At 40.3% G+C, this 18,639-nt stretch overlaps 1 protein-coding gene across 3 annotated transcripts; it reads left to right on the forward strand.

Moving 5' to 3' along the window:
• Positions 1-7,789: 7,789 nt before the first annotated feature.
• Positions 7,790-18,386, forward strand: RB195_010985 (uncharacterized protein; the record flags this gene model as incomplete). Of its 3 annotated transcripts, none has more annotated exons than XM_064192216.1 (8): positions 7,790-7,855; positions 15,908-16,072; positions 16,159-16,300; positions 16,371-16,514; positions 17,566-17,693; positions 17,771-17,847; positions 18,158-18,285; positions 18,337-18,386. In XM_064192216.1, the coding sequence occupies 8 exons, from the start codon at positions 7,790-7,792 to the stop codon at positions 18,384-18,386; spliced, it is 900 nt and encodes a 299-aa protein (XP_064049798.1). The 3 variants fall into 3 exon arrangements, with proteins under 3 accessions (XP_064049798.1, XP_064049799.1, XP_064049800.1); XM_064192217.1 differs by lacking the exon at positions 7,790-7,855 and adding an exon at positions 9,964-9,981; XM_064192215.1 differs by lacking the exon at positions 7,790-7,855 and adding an exon at positions 14,344-14,361.
• Positions 18,387-18,639: the final 253 nt, after the last annotated feature.

The raw sequence follows: 18,639 nt of genomic DNA on the forward strand, positions 1-18,639 counted from the left end.
CACGCTCATGCTCGTAATCTACACTTCGAACTCTACGTTTTCAAACAGGTTTTTCAGCTACGTCACTTTCGTGATACGTCCATTTGAATCTATCGCTATGACTCAATTTCTCTAAAATGACCTACCTGTGATAATCGAAATGCTTAAATGTAAGATCTTTCGTCCAACATTTATTTTATCCGTTACTCAATAGCACCTTTATTCCACCGTGCGTGATAGGCCTAACTCAAAAATTATGTGGCGCTGTTCCCATGGCGACGATAGGCGCCACCCTTCTCAATCCAGGAGCAAAAGCTACCTTTCTGGTTACCGCACCTCTCCATTGAAACCACTAATATTAAAAAGCAGTTCTGTAGTGCGAAGGATTTCATTCTTTACAATGCAAAGCCGCCTTAAAATGTCCATGGATCTGCACATATCTTTTTATATTTCCACGTGTCAGTTTAGCTCGTTTTATGGTAATGTTTTCTCGTTTTCTCGTTCTCGTTTCTCCGCTGAGAGTCGCACACCTCTGCCAACGCTGATTAACAAAACCTAAGCCTAGAACGTATCGTTCACCTTTGCTGATATACTGTATGTCTGTATGTAACTTAATTGCTCTTGTCGTTTCGAAACTCGGTTTTCTCCTGTTTGTCGTTGTACTGTTCTGGCAGTATTGGTGATAAGCCTAACTCAAACCTGTATTGGTGGCATTGGTCTCAGTTTACAAAAAAAAATTGCAAATTGATTTATTTTTGAGCGAATCTGCCGGTTTTGTGGACTTTTCATTCATTTTGTCAGTGCTTAGGAGGAGCAGTAGTAGGAGCTGAAGACACTCTTTTATGTCCATTACGAATTAAGCCTTTGCGAAAATGGCCACAAAAAATGAGAAAATATAGGTTTTTATTGATTTCGGATTTCTTTGAAGGTTTTCTCAGACAGAGACGCAAAGGCCCCTTTATTTTTCCGACCAAAAGTGTGATAAGCAGTAACAGGTTTGTTCCAGTGAGACCGCTCTCGGTATATCTTTTGGTTTAGGTGGATCTATTATCTACACTCGAGGATTCCATTGTAACAATGATCAGACCACACAGCAGGATAGGTTGATCTTTTCTAAACACTATATCGATCAAGCGGTTTTACTCACTTATTTAATCGGTAGTTAGGATATATGTAGCGCGGTCGGTAAGAGGTTCTGCAGTGTCTGCACGATCAATCAATTGTTCAAAAGCGCACCAATGCCATCCATTCCTTTCATCCCTCCAAAATCAATAAATTGGTAGAAGAATCGTCCTAGAAATACTGACTAGACGCATCGGGTAGTCCCAACAAGTAACCAAATAGACAGGGCACGCATACGGAAACCTCAAGACGATTCTGAATTGAAGTGAACGTGGTGGCGCATTCCAATCGGAGTGATCAACGCCAGACACTTTATCCTTTATCCTTTACTTAATCTACAGACTGAGGGTGTTTCTTCGTCGAGACATGTTGTTCTGCCTGTCGGGACCGGCTGACCCGAGTACTCTGAGGTCGACAGTTTCCGGCGTTACCCAATATTCCTTTATACCTTCATGTATTTGAAATTTTTGGTTTGGACGTCGGCGATGTGTTGGGCGACAGCGGTATCTGAGTAACTTCCGCCATATAATAGTACACGTTAAATCTTTTGTACGCGCCCGAGCATATACTCAAATACCTGATAGAACTTAGTACAAGTAGAGCCACCAGCAGCGAGTACGCAGTAATCGTATCGTAATCACAAACCACACGAGGCCCTCAAAGAAGAGATAAAAGTGGCATTTTCATTAGATGGGTTTTTCCCCAAGCCAGTCGTTAAAATAAGTGTAATGTATGGTGTTCGAACCTTGCAAACAATGGGAACAATCTGGATGTATGTGAAAGATGCATACTTTAATTGAAATCATGTACAAAACATTTGTTCGGTGATTGTAAGTAGTTTGAACCGCTTTGATATTGGAATTCAATAGGGCTGTTATATAGCATTGCGGAAAGTAACAGTAGAAATTGTGAGCTCTCCATAACCTTTGCGGTTTATTAAGTTAAACAAAATTATGGAGGATTGTCATATTTAGATTAAATACCTTAGCAGAAATGTCTTGTTAGGCTTTGTCTCCAACAGTATAGAATTAATTGACCCCAATGAGCGTGATCAATTGTGTAATACTTCACTATTTTTAGCTTCTGCTAGTGGAATTACTCTTCAAGCGCATTTAAAAGGTCTCATAGTGGCACAACGCTGATCCAAATGCGTAAATATGCCATTGCTGGAATAGAAAGTGGAATTTTTACTTTCGTTACTGGAAAGCGCATGCGGACCCCAATCGCCAAATCGGATTTGTTTTTCTAAAGAGCACGCAGAGTTAACAGTATGCGTCTCTTTCGGGAAATTTCTGGAGATTTCCAGTGATTCAATATATGGCTCCGTTAGATATTACAGGCGACCACCATACACATCATTACGACCTTTTACCAAAATGTTAGAATGGAAATGCGACTTTTCACGTTAGTTTCGGAATTTCGCACAAAGGCAGTTTCAACATTTTATTATATGATATATTCTCCACAATTATCAAAGAACACCTTGCTAGTGTCCACGTAGAGAGCGGACGCCCTCCTTGTAGAACTGAATCGACTGCGAATCAGAAAGTTTGGCCGCCTAGATGCGCACTTCATCCAAAATCAGAAGACTACACACTACGGCGAAATCATTTCGCTTATTTCTTCCAGAGAGCATCTACGAAAGTCGCCCTTCTAACCGATCGTCCGCAGTAATTCTCATTGATTCGGCACCTATCGGGTCAACAACAGAAGGTTCCTATAACTTTTACTCATGTGATGCTTCACTGACTCCTTCGCATGAGTGAAAAATCCCTCAAGTTTCTAAGATGTAGCAGTAACCACCGCTGTCTAATTCCAGTCTGACTCCTTGCTTCCAATAGGTGCTTAAAATGAACTTTTTCTTCCTACCTTTTCTCTGCTTTGTGATCTCCCACATCGTGGCTGACGTGGGACACAATGTGTAAAACAAGACCGCTCTCCTTATCACTGCACAGTACACTTCATAGTAAACTTTAGTGATCGTAAATGTCCCTTGGAGCAACATATTTTTCTAAGAAATTAAAAATAGCATTTCCAAAAATTAGTTTCAGGGAAGACATGGGAAGGTGTACTGGTTGCATACGACATAGGGAAGAGATTTGACTGGGACTGCGTAGTCGATGGTTTGAAGCTGCCCTGCAGCTGACCAAGCCTTTCATCCCCCGAGTGGTCGATAAAATGCAATTGTGTAGAAAGGAAAAGAACACTAGCTTAATACGTCGGCTGACCTCTGCAAGTCACTGAATAGGCGCCAATGCTCATTCAAAAACCTCTACAATTCCAAATTGCAATCAAACAAGTTGGCATATTCCAAGCGGAATGATAATCTAGCCCCCTTTTTCTTTAGACTTTAATTCCAAGTTTACTGGACACGCCCTCTTTTTTGGAAATATCTAAAAACAAGCAGTGTTGTACAACTTTTTCTCACATGCCACCTGCGATTTTTTTGGTTGAAAAGTGCGAATGATTGCGCCTGCTAAAAAGGTGCAATTATCGACACTGCTCAGTCACAAAATGTTTTTATCGAGGAGAGTGTTCGGCGGAAGTGAATTTTAGAGTGGAAATACTGTTGTTGTGATGGCGATTCAGTCACTTCACCGCTGCCATTTTCTATTTTATGCACGGTACTCTTGGTGTCCTCACTTTATCGTTGTTTCTGCATGACGATAACGTTGGATATGGTGATGTAATAGTTTTAGCAGCGTATGCTTCTCTTTTTCACAGTAACCTCAAAAGTTTTATCCCGGAGTTCTTACCATTCCTACTGTGTATTTATTTGAAACTACAACTACAAAACACTTAACGAAAAAAGTAACAAATATAATGGAAGTAGCTGTCATCCATTTTATCCATCTTTTTGTCGACTTTCTCGGAGATCTAGCAAGATTCCCATGCGTGAGAGTTTTCCAGTTGTTCTCGGTCACTTAAATAGCATAATAACTTTATAATTTTGTATAACACCGTGATTTGATTTGAGGATCAGATTACGTCTTTGCTGTTGGGCTTTTCGTTTCAGGCGAGATCCGGTTTTATTCGTTTCTCGTAGGGATGTCGTAAAAAGCGACACGTTTTCAGTTTGCCAGCTTCACTTTCGCACGAATACGAATACTTCTGATTGATGTGGGATGAGACTTCGAGTTCTCCTTCTCACCTCCTGGAACGGGATGTGCCTAGCAGCACCCTCTCGATGTAATGAACATTCGATAGCGTCGACCGCATCCCCTTCTGACTCGAAAACGTCAAGAATGTTAAAGCGCAAGTCAAAATATTAATTAAGTGGTCTCAGAGACGCACTCTTGTGCTCTCAGTATTTTCCACTACACTTTTTTTGCTATAGTCGGATCAAAACGATGTGAAGCACGATGCATTTGCGTAAGCGGCTGCGTTCGAAGCGGTGCGGTGAAGCGTAATCGTTAGTATCAAAGTGGGACCATGCAATGCAGTGCAGCGATGTAACTATGTGTAGTGCTAGCAAGTGCGGTGGATCCTATCCGCTACGCTGCATCTCAGCGCTTCGAGCGCAATCGCTTACGCAACTGCACCGGGATTCTTGCCATTTTGACCCGACTGTATCCAACCTGTTCCCTTCATTTTCGTCAGCTTTGGAGTTGGATCATTTACCGGGTTGATGTTTCTGACGTAGATACACACAACTCACGCTGCGTACTTTGAAACGTAATTGAGACACCAATGCAGATCCTTCAGAATTTACATCGCGTTTTTCGGATCATCCTATCTTTCCTTCACTACATAACCATTTTTGCACCACTCTGTCAGACTTCAATTTTCACGTTGGCCTTTTGTCGCAGTAAGGAAGGATTCTTGTCGCGAAGTAGTACATTCCAAGAATCTTTATGTGCATTTTCTCCAAAGAAGATTCCGGTGACAGTTTTTCCTCCAACGGAATCAAAGGTCTCCAACAAATCTAAGAACTACGTGGCAACATCCTTTCTTCGCCCAAAACTATAACGAGGCTTGGAGCCGCAGATATATGGGTATCCCGCAGTTTCTTTCAATTTCTAAAGTTTCTCTTCATCTTCTTCGGTTGATAGAATTTTTTGTACGAGGTCACCAAGCAACAGAACATGAGAATCACTAAGCAACGGCTTTAATCTACAGCACAAAAAGCACCTTTTCCGGTATACTGGCAATTTAGTCCTGTTATTTGTTTATATAAATCAGTTACTTACTAAGTTTATTTATTTATTTATTCAGATTTTATTTTTCAGTGTTAGTTCTTCCTATTTTTTCGAACACAAGTGCACTTTCGATGCGGTGCTATAAATGGCAATTTTTCGGCGATTGTGAACTTATAGAACAGAAAATAGCACTAAATACAAGACTGAATGGTACAGCCTGTGAGCTTAGACAATCCCTTCTGCAGAAGGATAGATGCAGGTTGTTTTATGACCACTTGTTTAAATTTGCTCTCGAGCTCTTGAATCCTTTTACTTCGAACTTCGAACAAAAATATTAAGTTTTAGATCATTAACAGTGTATATAGCTTACATTATCGAAACCGACACTTCTTATGAATTTTATTCCAGTTATGAGGAAAATTTAAGCGATACTTCAATCTGCATGAGACAAAGACTATCGTTTGTTCCACTGTCACTTCACTGGAGAAATTCCCTAATACATAGCTCCTCCTACTCCCATAAATTTATGCTGGGATCAAAGTTTCCCTCGTTTGGTTGCATTCAGAGCTCTGTCACAGAAACGGATCGACTGAAGACGAAATTTTGTGAACTGTATGAACCGTATAAAATGCATGAAACTTCACCTGGTTCACCTAAGTCTTTGAATTTTGAATGCTGGAGATTTTGTTTGAATGTAACTCTCTGAAGCTCATCATTCATCGCACTAAAATCCAGTCTCTGACTCTCTCTCTACCAAGGTTCTATGTAGGAATGTTTTTAAAATCCAACCAATGCCGGCTGCAATGAAAAACTATCTTTCATCAATTTCCGTCGCAGAACCTGACTGCCAAAGATTTATAGGCTTCGAAATCTTAAGTATATAAATGTGTGTTGCTTTTCAGAAATCTTTTCAGTCCAACATGGGAAGAATATTATTTGATATGTCCAAAAAGAGGTGTTGAACACTGAAGGAAATGCTACTCTTCAAAATATTGTTGTTGTTGCCAGGGCCATTTTGCTGATTCGTTGCTGATAACGAAGCAAGCGATAAGCGGCGCTTTGTCCTCGACCAAGAATATCAAACTAAAAAGAATAGTCCCACTTTAAAATTAATATCTAATTGTTTGCATATTACAAATTGAAAGTTATCGAAAAAGCTCGATTTTTCTATTAATAAAATATTTGTTAGCGATAACATCCTCATTCTAGGGATAAAAATTTTTCCCTCCGTACAAAAAATGTCTTCCCCTCGTTATCCTCATTTAGTCTTCGCCGTTGTTAGAGATCTGATCTGATGTAATTACGAACCCAACGAAGAACAAGTGTCGGATTTCCGAATGACTATCAAAGTAGATTGATTCTTTATTCACAACGAAAAAACCAGCGTCCTATTTCCAATCCTAGTTTTTTTTTCGTTCGAAACTTGTAACTTGCCTGCAGAAACGAAGTACACACGTGTTTCCATCGATCCTCCCAGGAAATTTGTTGCTGACCAAAAGGCGGACAGTACCTAGTGAAAGATAACTGATACATCCCATGAAGCCAAGAATTTTTCCATTTTATCCAACGTGGGAATAGATCCCAAGAAAAACTTAATCTAAATTTCCATATTTTATTAGTTTCCATATGTTTCGCAGGAACATTGCGAAGGAAATATTGGAATTTTCTCTCGCCAGTGGATTTGTACAATGTTATTCACGTAATTCGTAACAGCGATTCTGGGCTTCAGTTCTTTCTGACTTCGCTAATTTCCTTTCTAGAATTTTCATGTCAACCAGAGATTCACCGACACGATTTCCTGCTGATTCGATGTTTCTGCAGCTGATGATCCTCTGCTCTCATTTACTTTCCCGCAATCTGCTGAACTAGAGCTCATCTTATTTAGTCGAGCTAAATTCCCTTTACACGACTATATCCCCTCACCTTTTATTCTCCAATCATTGTTTGCCATGGTTTTTCATACCCACAGATTTTTTTCTCCTGGATGAAGTATCGTACCTGCGGTGTGTGGGAATTATCTAGCGCTGAATGTTTTACACATTTGAAAATAATAATCCATCGCGCTTTCCTGGTTTTATTCGTTTCTCGATTTAAACGAAGAATGAAATGGAGCAATTTGCACACATTTATGTCAAATCTATTTTGCAATGATAATTTTGTTGAAATAATGATCTGCAGCAACCATAAAATACCAAAGTAAGCACGAGAACCAACTGAGCAAATTGTCTACGTTTGGATAGCGAAAGAAATGGCTGGGTATGCATAACCAATGGTTTCTTCAGTCCTTCCTACTTCTTCGTATATCAAGATTACAAAGCTTTAACGATGCCCTCAATGTGAAAGTGTAATTTAGGTGGAAGAAACTAATCAATCACAAATACGAGGTTGGAACGTATCCGTTGTCTAATGCGTGCCTTTGGGGTGACGCATCTGAAACAGCTGGTACAGCTTTGTGCTTGGTTTGACTTCACTTCTCTGCTGGTATCAATATTCCCACCAAATATCTCTGTTCAGAAGTTGTTTACAAATGCTCGTACTTAGATTGATCGATGCTAAGCTCTGAGGAGGCACGGTGGAAGGAGGAAAGAGAAAAAGCGCTTGAAGAATGGAGCGAAGTTAGTCTTTTCTTCTCCTCCATTAAGTGTGTTTCTTTTGCTTCCGTTCTGAATTGCTTTCAAATTTTGTTTATCTTGAATGAGGCGATAATTGATTCCTATTAACTAATTTAATAAATTATGAATGATGAGTGAACAAATTATGAACATTATTACGTTGTCTTCTGTGGCTAGCCCTCACATCATTGTCATTTGTGCAGATCAGAACATCTCTAAATCTGAGGTAAAGAGTTGTTTTAGTTCAAGGCTAGAAATCCAAGGTGTCCCGTACTTCTTCAAACTTTTACACATAACTTAGTGTAAGCTAGCAAACATTACAAAAAGTATGAAGATCCAATATCAATCTTTATAGGTTTAATATTTATTAAAGCACGAGTCTTTGCTTGTGAGACAAATGCTCCTGGAGCATTAATATCACTTTCTAGTGCGCATAAGGGTAAAGGATAACGTTTCTGGCGTTAATCAATCCGCTTGGGATGCGCCCCCACGTTCACTTGAATTTAGAATTGTTTGAGGTTTACGAACGTGTATCTGGCCTATACAATGACTTGCGGTGGCTAGCCGGTGTGTCAAGTCAGTGCTTTTATCCTCCCAGACAAGTCCGGTACCAATTTATCGACCCCGGAGGGATGAAAGGCTTGGTGAGCACTAGGGCGGATTCGAACCTCCGATCGATCGTGCAAGAAGCGGAACCTCTAACCGCTACACTACACCCGCCCTCTTCTAGTGCGCATAGGACATCAGAATTCTGTACTTCACCCCAGACAATGAGAGACGATGTGTTTGTTCTTATTCATGTCCTTTCTTACAATCTTTTTGATCTCCATGTATTTTCCAAAATGTTGCACACCATAAGATACATATACGTACATATGTTCGTGTATATATATATATATATATATATATCATCAGAAAAACAGAATTGAAAGAAAAGAAACTTGAAAGAATTTTCCGACATGTTTTCTATATTAAAAGTATTCCACTTATTGTATGCTTAACAATCTGCATTCATCCATTTTTTTTCAGAAATATTTTTCCTCATGAAATGTTCTTCTATCATGATGCAATTGCAAAAAAAAGACAGAGAAAAAATTTCCGATTAAGACAGAACTAACTCGTTTATTAGGAACTAAAAAAAGTTTTAAAAAAATCAGATGTCTGTTCGATCCTTCAAAATCTTGTCCTGAAATGTTCAGGAAGCGACATCAGCTACTGGGCTTATTTTAGTAATACTTGCTGAGTGCTACTTAAATGCTCAACTGTTGCTCTCTTTGAGTGCGAACTGCGTAGTGCAGCAGTGTCATTACTTTCTTGTCTGGAAATTCATTGATTCCCATCTGTTCATACTATTTTCCTCGATAAATACCACCTGTTCAAACTGAGATCAGAGCTGGTTGCTCGATTTGCATCAAAAACAGCTGCAAAAAAAAAGTTTTTTCCTTTTCTCATCGGACAACCGCAAGTTTAAATTTCATTGGTTTGGGGGTAATGTTCAGTTTTCGAAAAGGGTGGAGTAAAGAGTAGAATGTAGCGGGCATGTCAGAGATAATCACGCTCTGAACTTCTATCTTTTGTAAAATCAGCGGTAGGACCTTTAGGTAGACAAAATCTTTTATTGACGCGTCCTTCCAAGAAGTGCTTATAACTGATTCCTGTGATACAAGGAACACATTGCGCCTGCCTCGCCGTAAAATTGTACATCTGTTTCTCGTTCGTCAACATTCCATGATGTAATGTGTCGCTGTAGACGGAAAACATTGCAAAAATACGCTGCTTATCGCTTTACGAATGTATATTTGCTTCTTTCAGCCAGAAAAAAAAGTGGAAAATTATACTTTGTAACAACTGTTCTGCCGACGGCTGTTAGCACCCAATGAGAAGGAAACTTCTGGGAACAACAAATGCACTCTTAACCTCGTGTAATACATACCAATGAAACTTCATTCTTCATGAAACTTTATAACCTCCATTCAATAAGTGCAAATTCGTTATACAAGCATTAAATCTCGTGGTCGTTTTCTTCGTCCTCGGTGAACGAGGGTGGGCGAGTGCGACAGAAACAGAGGGAGGGGCGTCCCTATTGATTCGCTGCTGTTGTTATTGGTTCTATGTCATCTGGACCCAAGGTACGTTGCTTTTTTCATGTGAATCTTTCAATTTTGGATACTTAAGGTTTTTAGAACTCTCATCAGGCTTTGTCTTATGCTTCGTTAACATTTTTTGCTTAACAAATACTAGAACAAAGAAACGATCGTCAACAGAGAAGGTGTAGATCGAAATTTTTCTAGATAACGAAGCCAGCGGATCAGATTACATTCTTTCCATATTTCCTTTCTATCATACTTTTATTCTTCTCTCTCCGATCGATGCTTCTTTACTATCTGATACATTAGTTAGATGTCGCTGAAGCGTCTTTTTTTCAACATTTTCATTTGTTTGCGTCTCATACTATTCAGTATATGGCTTTTTCGATAAGCACAATGTATATATCCACCCCCATTTTTGCATTAGGTCGATTATCTTTAATTCTTTCCGTTATGATTTTCTATTTTTTCCCCTTATGCCTGAAAGTTCGAATGTGGAGCGGAGTTCGCGTGTTTCTATACACCGGAGACAAACGCGTTCTCAATCGACATTTCTCACTCCGAACAATATTTGATCATTTTGGGTTCATCCCAATATTAAATGTCTTGACCCGATAGAACACAACACACTTTGAAGTATCCATAAATAAATAGTAAATAATACCAAGCTGTCAAACAAAAGGATAAAATGATAAAGTCAGTGGTGTATCAATCCACCTGGAATGCACCAACGCGTTTTACTGCAATTCGTTTGATTTGTAGGTTTTGGAACGCTTGCTGACCTATACAGTGGCTTGCGGGACAGTGATTAAGACAGTGTTTTTATCCTCCCAGACAAGTCTGGTACCAATTTATCGACCCCGGTGGGACGACAGGCTTGATTGGCAGAAAGGCTGTTTCGGACCCTCGACCTCGCGGTTGCCGCGAAACTATAATCCACTACGCTACACCAGCTCAGCTATCGGATTAAAGTCCTGAATTCCTATCTATTTATCTGCTGCAAATCTCAGTATCTATCTCGATTTTTTGGACGACGCAACAAGTTCATTCGATAAAGACAACCCTCCTAGTCGACAATCAGGGATGAGCCCGTGAACACGGGCAGAGGGCAGCCGACTCCTCGCTCCGAGCCAGCCGATCCCCTTCGGAGATAATTGCATGAGATTGTGAGAAGATTCAAGTTTACGTCATGACGAAAGTTTTTGGAGAGTTCTGCAGTAAGGAGCGAGTTAGTAATAGCTGAAAAACGCACAAAAAAAGCGATGTGTTCACAAGAGAATCTGCGAAATTGCCAACGAATCGAGAAAAAAAGATTCATCAGGATTTGGGCAGAACATGAACTTTCACATTGCGCAATATAGTATATTTTCCTCACATTTCAAATGTCTTTCATCCACACAGCTCTTCTCCGAATTTACCTCCATGACCCTGTTCATATCGGGTAGAGGAACAAATCGTAGCCTTTTTTAAACATGAAAATGTATTTATAAGTTAAAAGCATGTGGAGTATTTTGTATGAAGTTCCATAGAAAATCTTTAGCTCTACAAGACGGTGGTGTCGCAGCCTTTTTTTTTAATTTCGCAGCTTCTCGTTTTCTTAGATGATTGAATTAGGTTGTCCAATGGATTAAAAGGGGTATTTTCGACTCCATTTCTTTTATTCAGTCGAGGCGATTTGTAATAAGTATGGAAAGGTATGAATGCTTGAAAGTACCGACCGCAGTTTCCTTCTCGCTTCAAAAAAGTGTGTTTTGTCCTCGAAGGTGGATCACACCATGGTCGGTTGGCAATCGTGTTTTTGTTAAGAAAAAAAGTCATTTTTTCAGAACGAAACGTGCTTCTCAATTGGTCAGTGCTGTACTTTCCTTTGCTGTCCTTCCCATAGTTCCCTATCTCTTCCACCTATCAATTTTTGTTTGCAGTTTTTCGATGCCTGACAATGCTTCCAATATGTTTTTGGTTTTTTTTTCTCATTTCCTTCGTCCTTTTCCAAGGTTTTTTTAATAGTTCATTCGATGCTCTCCATATGTTGTATCAATCTCATGCCCACCTTCGAAAATGACACTCAATTTTGTTGGCCTTATGTTGTTGGCCAACGAAATTCAGAAAAAAAGGTGGAGCAACAAGTTGTCTATCAAGTGATGTATAACATAGTTCGTATCTAGGACTTTATTAATACTTTTCATTTCCATGTCATTTTTTAGCATGATAAAAACAGCCTCGAATTTTTTATTCCTCAACCCAATTTTTGCCTACCTGTGCAAGTATTTGTGCTTCTAACGAATTGTTTCGATTGAAATTTCTGGATAACAAGCACTTAGGCCGCAAAAAACGGCTCCATTCTCGATGACAGTACCTCTCTCTATGTTCTCATAATTTTCTTGCTGTAATAGAATTCAAGCTACGTATGAACAATCTAAGTTACTGATTTTGGCTGGAAACGTTCTTGTTTCAATTTTCTGGAGACTTTTTTCTCTGGGAATTACAAACAGCTGTGTTCTGATTGTGTCCAATAATGTTTGTAATATACGTAGTAGATAGTGTCACCCACTATTCACTCAGATCAATGCCACTATTAAAGGTAGAGCGTATCACGAAATTGACGTAATGTGGAAACGTGATGGACAACACAGAGTTCGGAATGTATTACCGATTATAAATGCGAGCGTAGCCCCACTTAATCTGCCCTAAGCGTCCTAAAGAAATGGCATCGGAGATGCTTCCTACGAGGTAAGATGGAACCCTTGCGCCCGCACCGCATCCACGAGCGGGCAGTCAAGAATGTCTCCCCAACAGTCTATTCATGTAAAACCAATAACCAGACTACTGAGGAGACTGTTTTTTAGGATCATTAGGGGAAATTGAGCGTGACACCCACATACTCGTGTACACCCCAAACTCTATGTTTTTCACCATGTTTCCACACTAATTACATCAATTTTGTGAAGTGGTGACTTCGAACGAAAAAGGGAAAAGACAATCAGTATGTAGATTCCCCAAATGCTACATATTTCCCTTATAATTGCTACTGCCGAGTGTTGCCTGCATTCTTCATATGTTCTAAACTTGTTCGTCTGACTGTCAAGGTGAACCCCCTACTGTCATTCATAATAAATGCGTCAACCAAATGTTATATCTACTCTCTATCTTTTTAGAATATTTCCAAGTTGTACGTGTTTCAAAGACAATCAATCTCATGTGGCGTAATTTCCGCAAAAGTTATCTTTCTGCCTCCGTGGAGAAAGAATGGATCTACTGTCGTGTTCAACCACGTTGACGCGACGCATGTGCTGCGAAGACGGGCGCAGGTAACCCAGGGAGATCATCAACGCAGCAAAACTGCGCCATCGATCGCAGATCACATTATTCGGAGAGATAAGTCACCCACCAGTGTGCGATCGCGGTGAGTGCGTTCCGTCAACCAGGTTGAATACGTTCAGTGGCAGCTGTGAATAAACAGAGCCGTTGCAGTTGAATGTAGGCGAAGAACGAATTCGGCTTCAGCTTTGAGATTGAATTACGATCCGAAACTCGCTACAACCGCTTATCGCAGTGAATTTCCGTGCATTTTCTGTTTTATTGTGCGTGTGGAATTCAAAAAAAATTTCTCAAAACTATCTTTTCTATTTGCTATTTTCGCAGCTAGGCATTTCTTAAAGCTCAATACTTCCGATTCTCTCCTGTCGCTTCTCATCGCTTCTTTCTCACACTTTCATGTTATTAAACATTTTTATTAACCCACTTTATGAGGCGTTGGCATCCACAAGATTCCATCCATTCTTTCGTATATTCTTTTTCTCAACCCTCCAAATACCTACATCCAACGTCGCAAAAAAATAACAATAAAAACAATAATAACAAATAACAAATAAATGACACTAATGGCATGTGTATGATGTAAGTAACACTACTACTATATCGTTTATTATATATATATATATATATATATATATATATATATATATAATTAGGGGCGGGCGCAGCGCAGTCGGTAAGAGCTTCCATTGTTTGCGTTATCAATCGAAGGTTCGAACCCGCTCCAGTGCTAACCAAACTTTTCATCTTTCCGGGTTCGATAAATTGGTAGCAGAGTCGTCTGGCAGATAGAAAACGCTGTGATGACACATCGACTCAGCTCAGCGAGTCACTGTAAGGCTGCACACATGTCCGTAAACTTCAAACGATTCTGAATTCAAGTGAATGCAGTGAACTAAGCGGATTGATCTTTCGTCCTCTATGTGTATAGATGTGCATATATAACTTCTTGTTAAGTTCCATTCTATCTAAGTGACATGTAACAATTTTTTGTCCTCCTGATTATTCTCTTGACCGAAGACTCTCTTAAAGGCATCACCCCACGAATCTGAGGTGGTGCAGATTTCAGGTGGAGTATTCGTATACGAGATGGGAGACTACGGAGAGGTAGGTGATTCCGTCCATTTCTTGCTAATTGCCGTAAAAAACGGCCCGGAAGATGCGGCGCGGCACAAGACTGGCGCGCTCCAATCGAACCTCTTGTACAAAATGGTGCACCAAAACGAATGAAGCCGTATCTTCCGGGCCGTTTTTTACGGCAATTAGGAAGAAATGGACGGAATCACCCCCTCCCCTCCGTAGTCTCCCATCCTGTATGCGAATACTCCACCTGAAATCCGTGCCACCTCAGATTCGTGGGGTGATGCCTTTAAACGAGACATTAGAAAGCTCACATAACTCAGTTTTTCACCAGAATGATAGAATATAAAAAAAGAATCTTTTCTCTTGATTTTCCATATTATTTACGTGATAACGCCTTCAGTACGCAATACACTCCCCAACATTCCTTTGTTAAGAATTTTTTCTTCGATATTTCTCTGCGTCGCGTCGTATGCATAGTCGGCGTAGGATATGTTTTACCAGATTCGCGCGAGGTGCTTTCGATCAAATCAGAGAAATGCTAAAAGGGAAGTATAATCGGGTCAAAGCGACATGAAGCATGGTGTAGTCGCGAAAGCGGATGCGTTCAAGGCGGCGCTGTGGAAATCGCAGTTGGAATCGACGCAGGACCATGCGAATGAATGCGATGACTGGTGCTAGCAAGGGTCCCCCGTCGATCGCAAACGCACCGCTTCGAGAGTAGACGCCTACGCAACTGCATAGTGCTTCATATCGTTTTGATCCTGCTATATACTGGGCAAGGGCCCTCCAGTAGGAATACAAACACAAGGTTACTATTTAAGGATTCTGCACAGTATGTAGGTCTCATTCGCTTTGCAAAATTGCAACGCTACAGACCACTAGCTCTGCTTGTCAATGCGAATAATAGGTTTGTGTTTCTGTTGGAGGGCTCCTGCGCAGTGTAATTGGAACGGGATCGATGCTTGACGAGGAAGGGAAGACTTTGATTGGATAGGCATCATATAAAATATCTCGAAACATTTACAAGCCCTTCATAGCAACGATAACATCGCTACGTCAGGCCACAGATGAAGTCTCAGAAAAACCTCGTCGGCAAAACAAATAAAAATCGATATGACGACTTTTCCCCGGGCCAATCAATCACTGCAAAACACTTTGACAATCCTTCCATTTTTTATTTTTGTAATAAAAACAGACATTCACTGACCTCCAACTCCACTTCCGATCACCCACTTTCTCGTTTGCAGGAAATAAAGGTTAAAATAGATATGCACAGACATTTCACATTTCTTTTTAAAAAAAGCTCTTCATTTCCCGGCTGCCAGACTTGTCTGGGAGGATAAAAACACTAACTTGTTCATTGGCTAGCCTTGCAATTCATTGTATAGGCCAACACGGGTTCCAAAACCTCAAAGATTACGAACGGTGGTGAAAGAGAAATTTTATTTGTTTCTATGTTGGCGAGTCCTAAGTGGATTAATACCCTAGTGACTTTATCCTTTGATATTTATCCCTGTAGAAGACAAGTCTTGATAATTTTCTTTGAATATCTATCTCTCTTTTCTTATAGATCGAACTAAGGTTCCCGGATGGTCCACCACTTATTAATACGAATGGGGTGACGCTAAATGGCCACGATTGCCGGCGACAGTCCTCGGACAAAGACCACCACTATTTTCATGATTCCGATCCTTTGATAGAGGAAATCCTCAATGAGAACTACGATCATGAAATGGTTAGTATCGTGATAAATGTAGACTTCGGTCAAAAAGTTCGACTGAGCTCCAAACAAGGAGAAAGTTCAGACAATTCTTACTCCAGGCAGCGGTGGCTTCTACCATGAGCGCAGTACACCCAACTACTCTGGATGTTATCGTGCAGAAATGCTTATGCAGGCCGAAGCATCATTTAGAGAGTAATTCACTTAAGAGAGAAAGGACATTGTTGCTGGCTTTGAGCACTGGTAAGCACTGATGAAATCCAGTTGTTTGTACTATCAGTGTCCCTCTGTATTAATGGATGTTTCGTTCCAGTACCGTATTGCCTCGCATCAACCACGCAATGGTCTATACTTCGGGCTTTTTATTCAGCTGTCGCTACATTCGCTCTTGATGACCCCTCACTCGCTTCGGAATGTCCACGCAAAGGGAACCACTGGCAGATTGTGGGATTTCAAGGTAAGCTTTTAATTTTTGAGGTGTTAAATGCTTGACCACGGAATTTGTTTGCGCATTTGTTTGTCATTTTTCGTCCAGTTAAAACGGACCAAAACCAACCAGTTTGGAACGGGCAAATCAGCTTCTATTGTTTATGGACATCTATTGCCACACATGAACATTACAGACGTCTTTTCACTCCTTTTGAAGTACTCTGACATCGCGCTACGTAATTTTGCATCTATCCAACTGTGTTCATTCAAGTGAGAGATCTGTCAGCAAAGACCCTTATTCCAGTAGGATAATCGCTGAGAAGTATCCTAAGATTAGGAGCTAGTTCATATTTTAAAGGCAGCATACCACGAATCTGGGGTGGTGCGGATTTCAGGTGGAGCATCCGTATACGGGGTCGTAGATTATGGAGATCGGAGTGGTTCCGCTCATCTCTCCCTGCATCACTGCAAGCAGGCGGCTCCTGAATGCTGTTTTGTACGATGCCTTCTATTGCAGCGCGCCACCTTTGTACGCGTAGCGTCCCTTTCTGCCTGTCGGGGCAGTTCGAATTGATTTTCGACGAATAGCAGGGCGGAGGCGGCGCAAGGGGTGGAGCGTTGCAATAGATGGCGTCCTACAAAACAGCATTCTGGAGGTTTGCAGTGATGCAGGGAGATATGAGCATAACTACCCCCGTCTCCATAATCTACGACTCCGTGTACGGATACTCCACCTGAAATCCGCACCACCTCAGATTCATGGTATGCTGCCTTTAAGCACACTTCTTCAACTTACCTTCATATTTCAATATATCAACAGAAACATTTTATGACAATCAAGCACTCGTGGGCAGAGAATTTACCCTAACTGTTATCTACAAGCAACATACCGAATTTGATTGTTGATTTCCAACACGCCTTCTAGCCTCATTCTAGTCTCCCTGTACTCAGCGGATATATCTGTCTACAAGGTTGCGAGTGTCTCAATATGTTTCCTACTACGTCGAAACAACCATACATTTTGATGATCGATACGTTCGTGAAACTGAATCAGTGGATTTAATAAATATTCTTTCCAGGATCCGATCCTGCAACTGACTTCCGTGGAACAGGAATTCTTGGTTTGATACAACTTTACTGTGTTGTAAAAAATCTACCCGAAAGCAAGTTAGCTACTATTGTTCAGTTGTCACGGGGCGAACCCAATGTGAGCATCTCCGCCAGTAAACTTTTTTGCGCTTATTCACTCTAATATAAAATTGGAATGAATCACATTTGTTTCAGGACTTTCCATTGGCTGTAGTGGGAATAAACATCACAGCACTTCTTGTAGCTAGACTTCGCAATGGTGAACTTCTCGAGTGAGAAATTTTCTTTGTTCTTATGTTGTTTGTGGTATAATGCACCTAGTAAACATTTTAATTTAGTTTACCATCAGATCCGGTTTCAGCAATTTTTGGGACTCTACACTTCTTATTACGAAAATACTAGCAGTTGTCTTCTAAGTGGAAGCAAAAAATTAATCAATGAAAAGCGCTCTTTCGCCGCTCGAACATACTTTCTCTCTTTCCTGTCGTACTCGTAATGTATTTTCAATGAATTAGGATTAATGAGAATTCAATGGTGTCAAATATCTTATGCATATGGAACGAACCTGAGCAAGATTTTTAGGTCCGCTGTCGCATGTGGTGGATACTTAAAAGCTATAAACCAACTATATCAGTCATCCTTGGTCTTATTCTGTAAGCAATGGAAGGAGGAGAACTGCTCAGTGAAGGACTGTCAGCACTTATTAAATAGTGAGTTAATAAACTTCGATTTCAAGCACTGACATAAAAGCAAAATTTCAGGGATTGACTCTTTGCTGCGACATTCCCAGAAGACATTATTGAACTCATAAAATATGGTGCTATCTGAAATAAATTTCTAACTTTGAACCTGTGCAACAACCAAAAAGTCTACAGACCAGAGAGTTAACAAAGCATTCCTCTTCCCTTGAACGAGGTCATGCAGCTTACGCAATTAACCAATGTTTACTAACTAATCCATATGAATGACAGATTTATAATACATGTACTGCACTAGTATATTAAATAGGGTCAGTATGGAGTTACAACAATATACAAGGAAATCGACTTCAAACTAAATAGTAA

This window comes from Necator americanus, chromosome III (genome assembly GCF_031761385.1).
Source record: "Necator americanus strain Aroian chromosome III, whole genome shotgun sequence".
In the NCBI taxonomy this organism is placed as follows: Eukaryota; Metazoa; Nematoda; class Chromadorea; order Rhabditida; family Ancylostomatidae; genus Necator; species Necator americanus.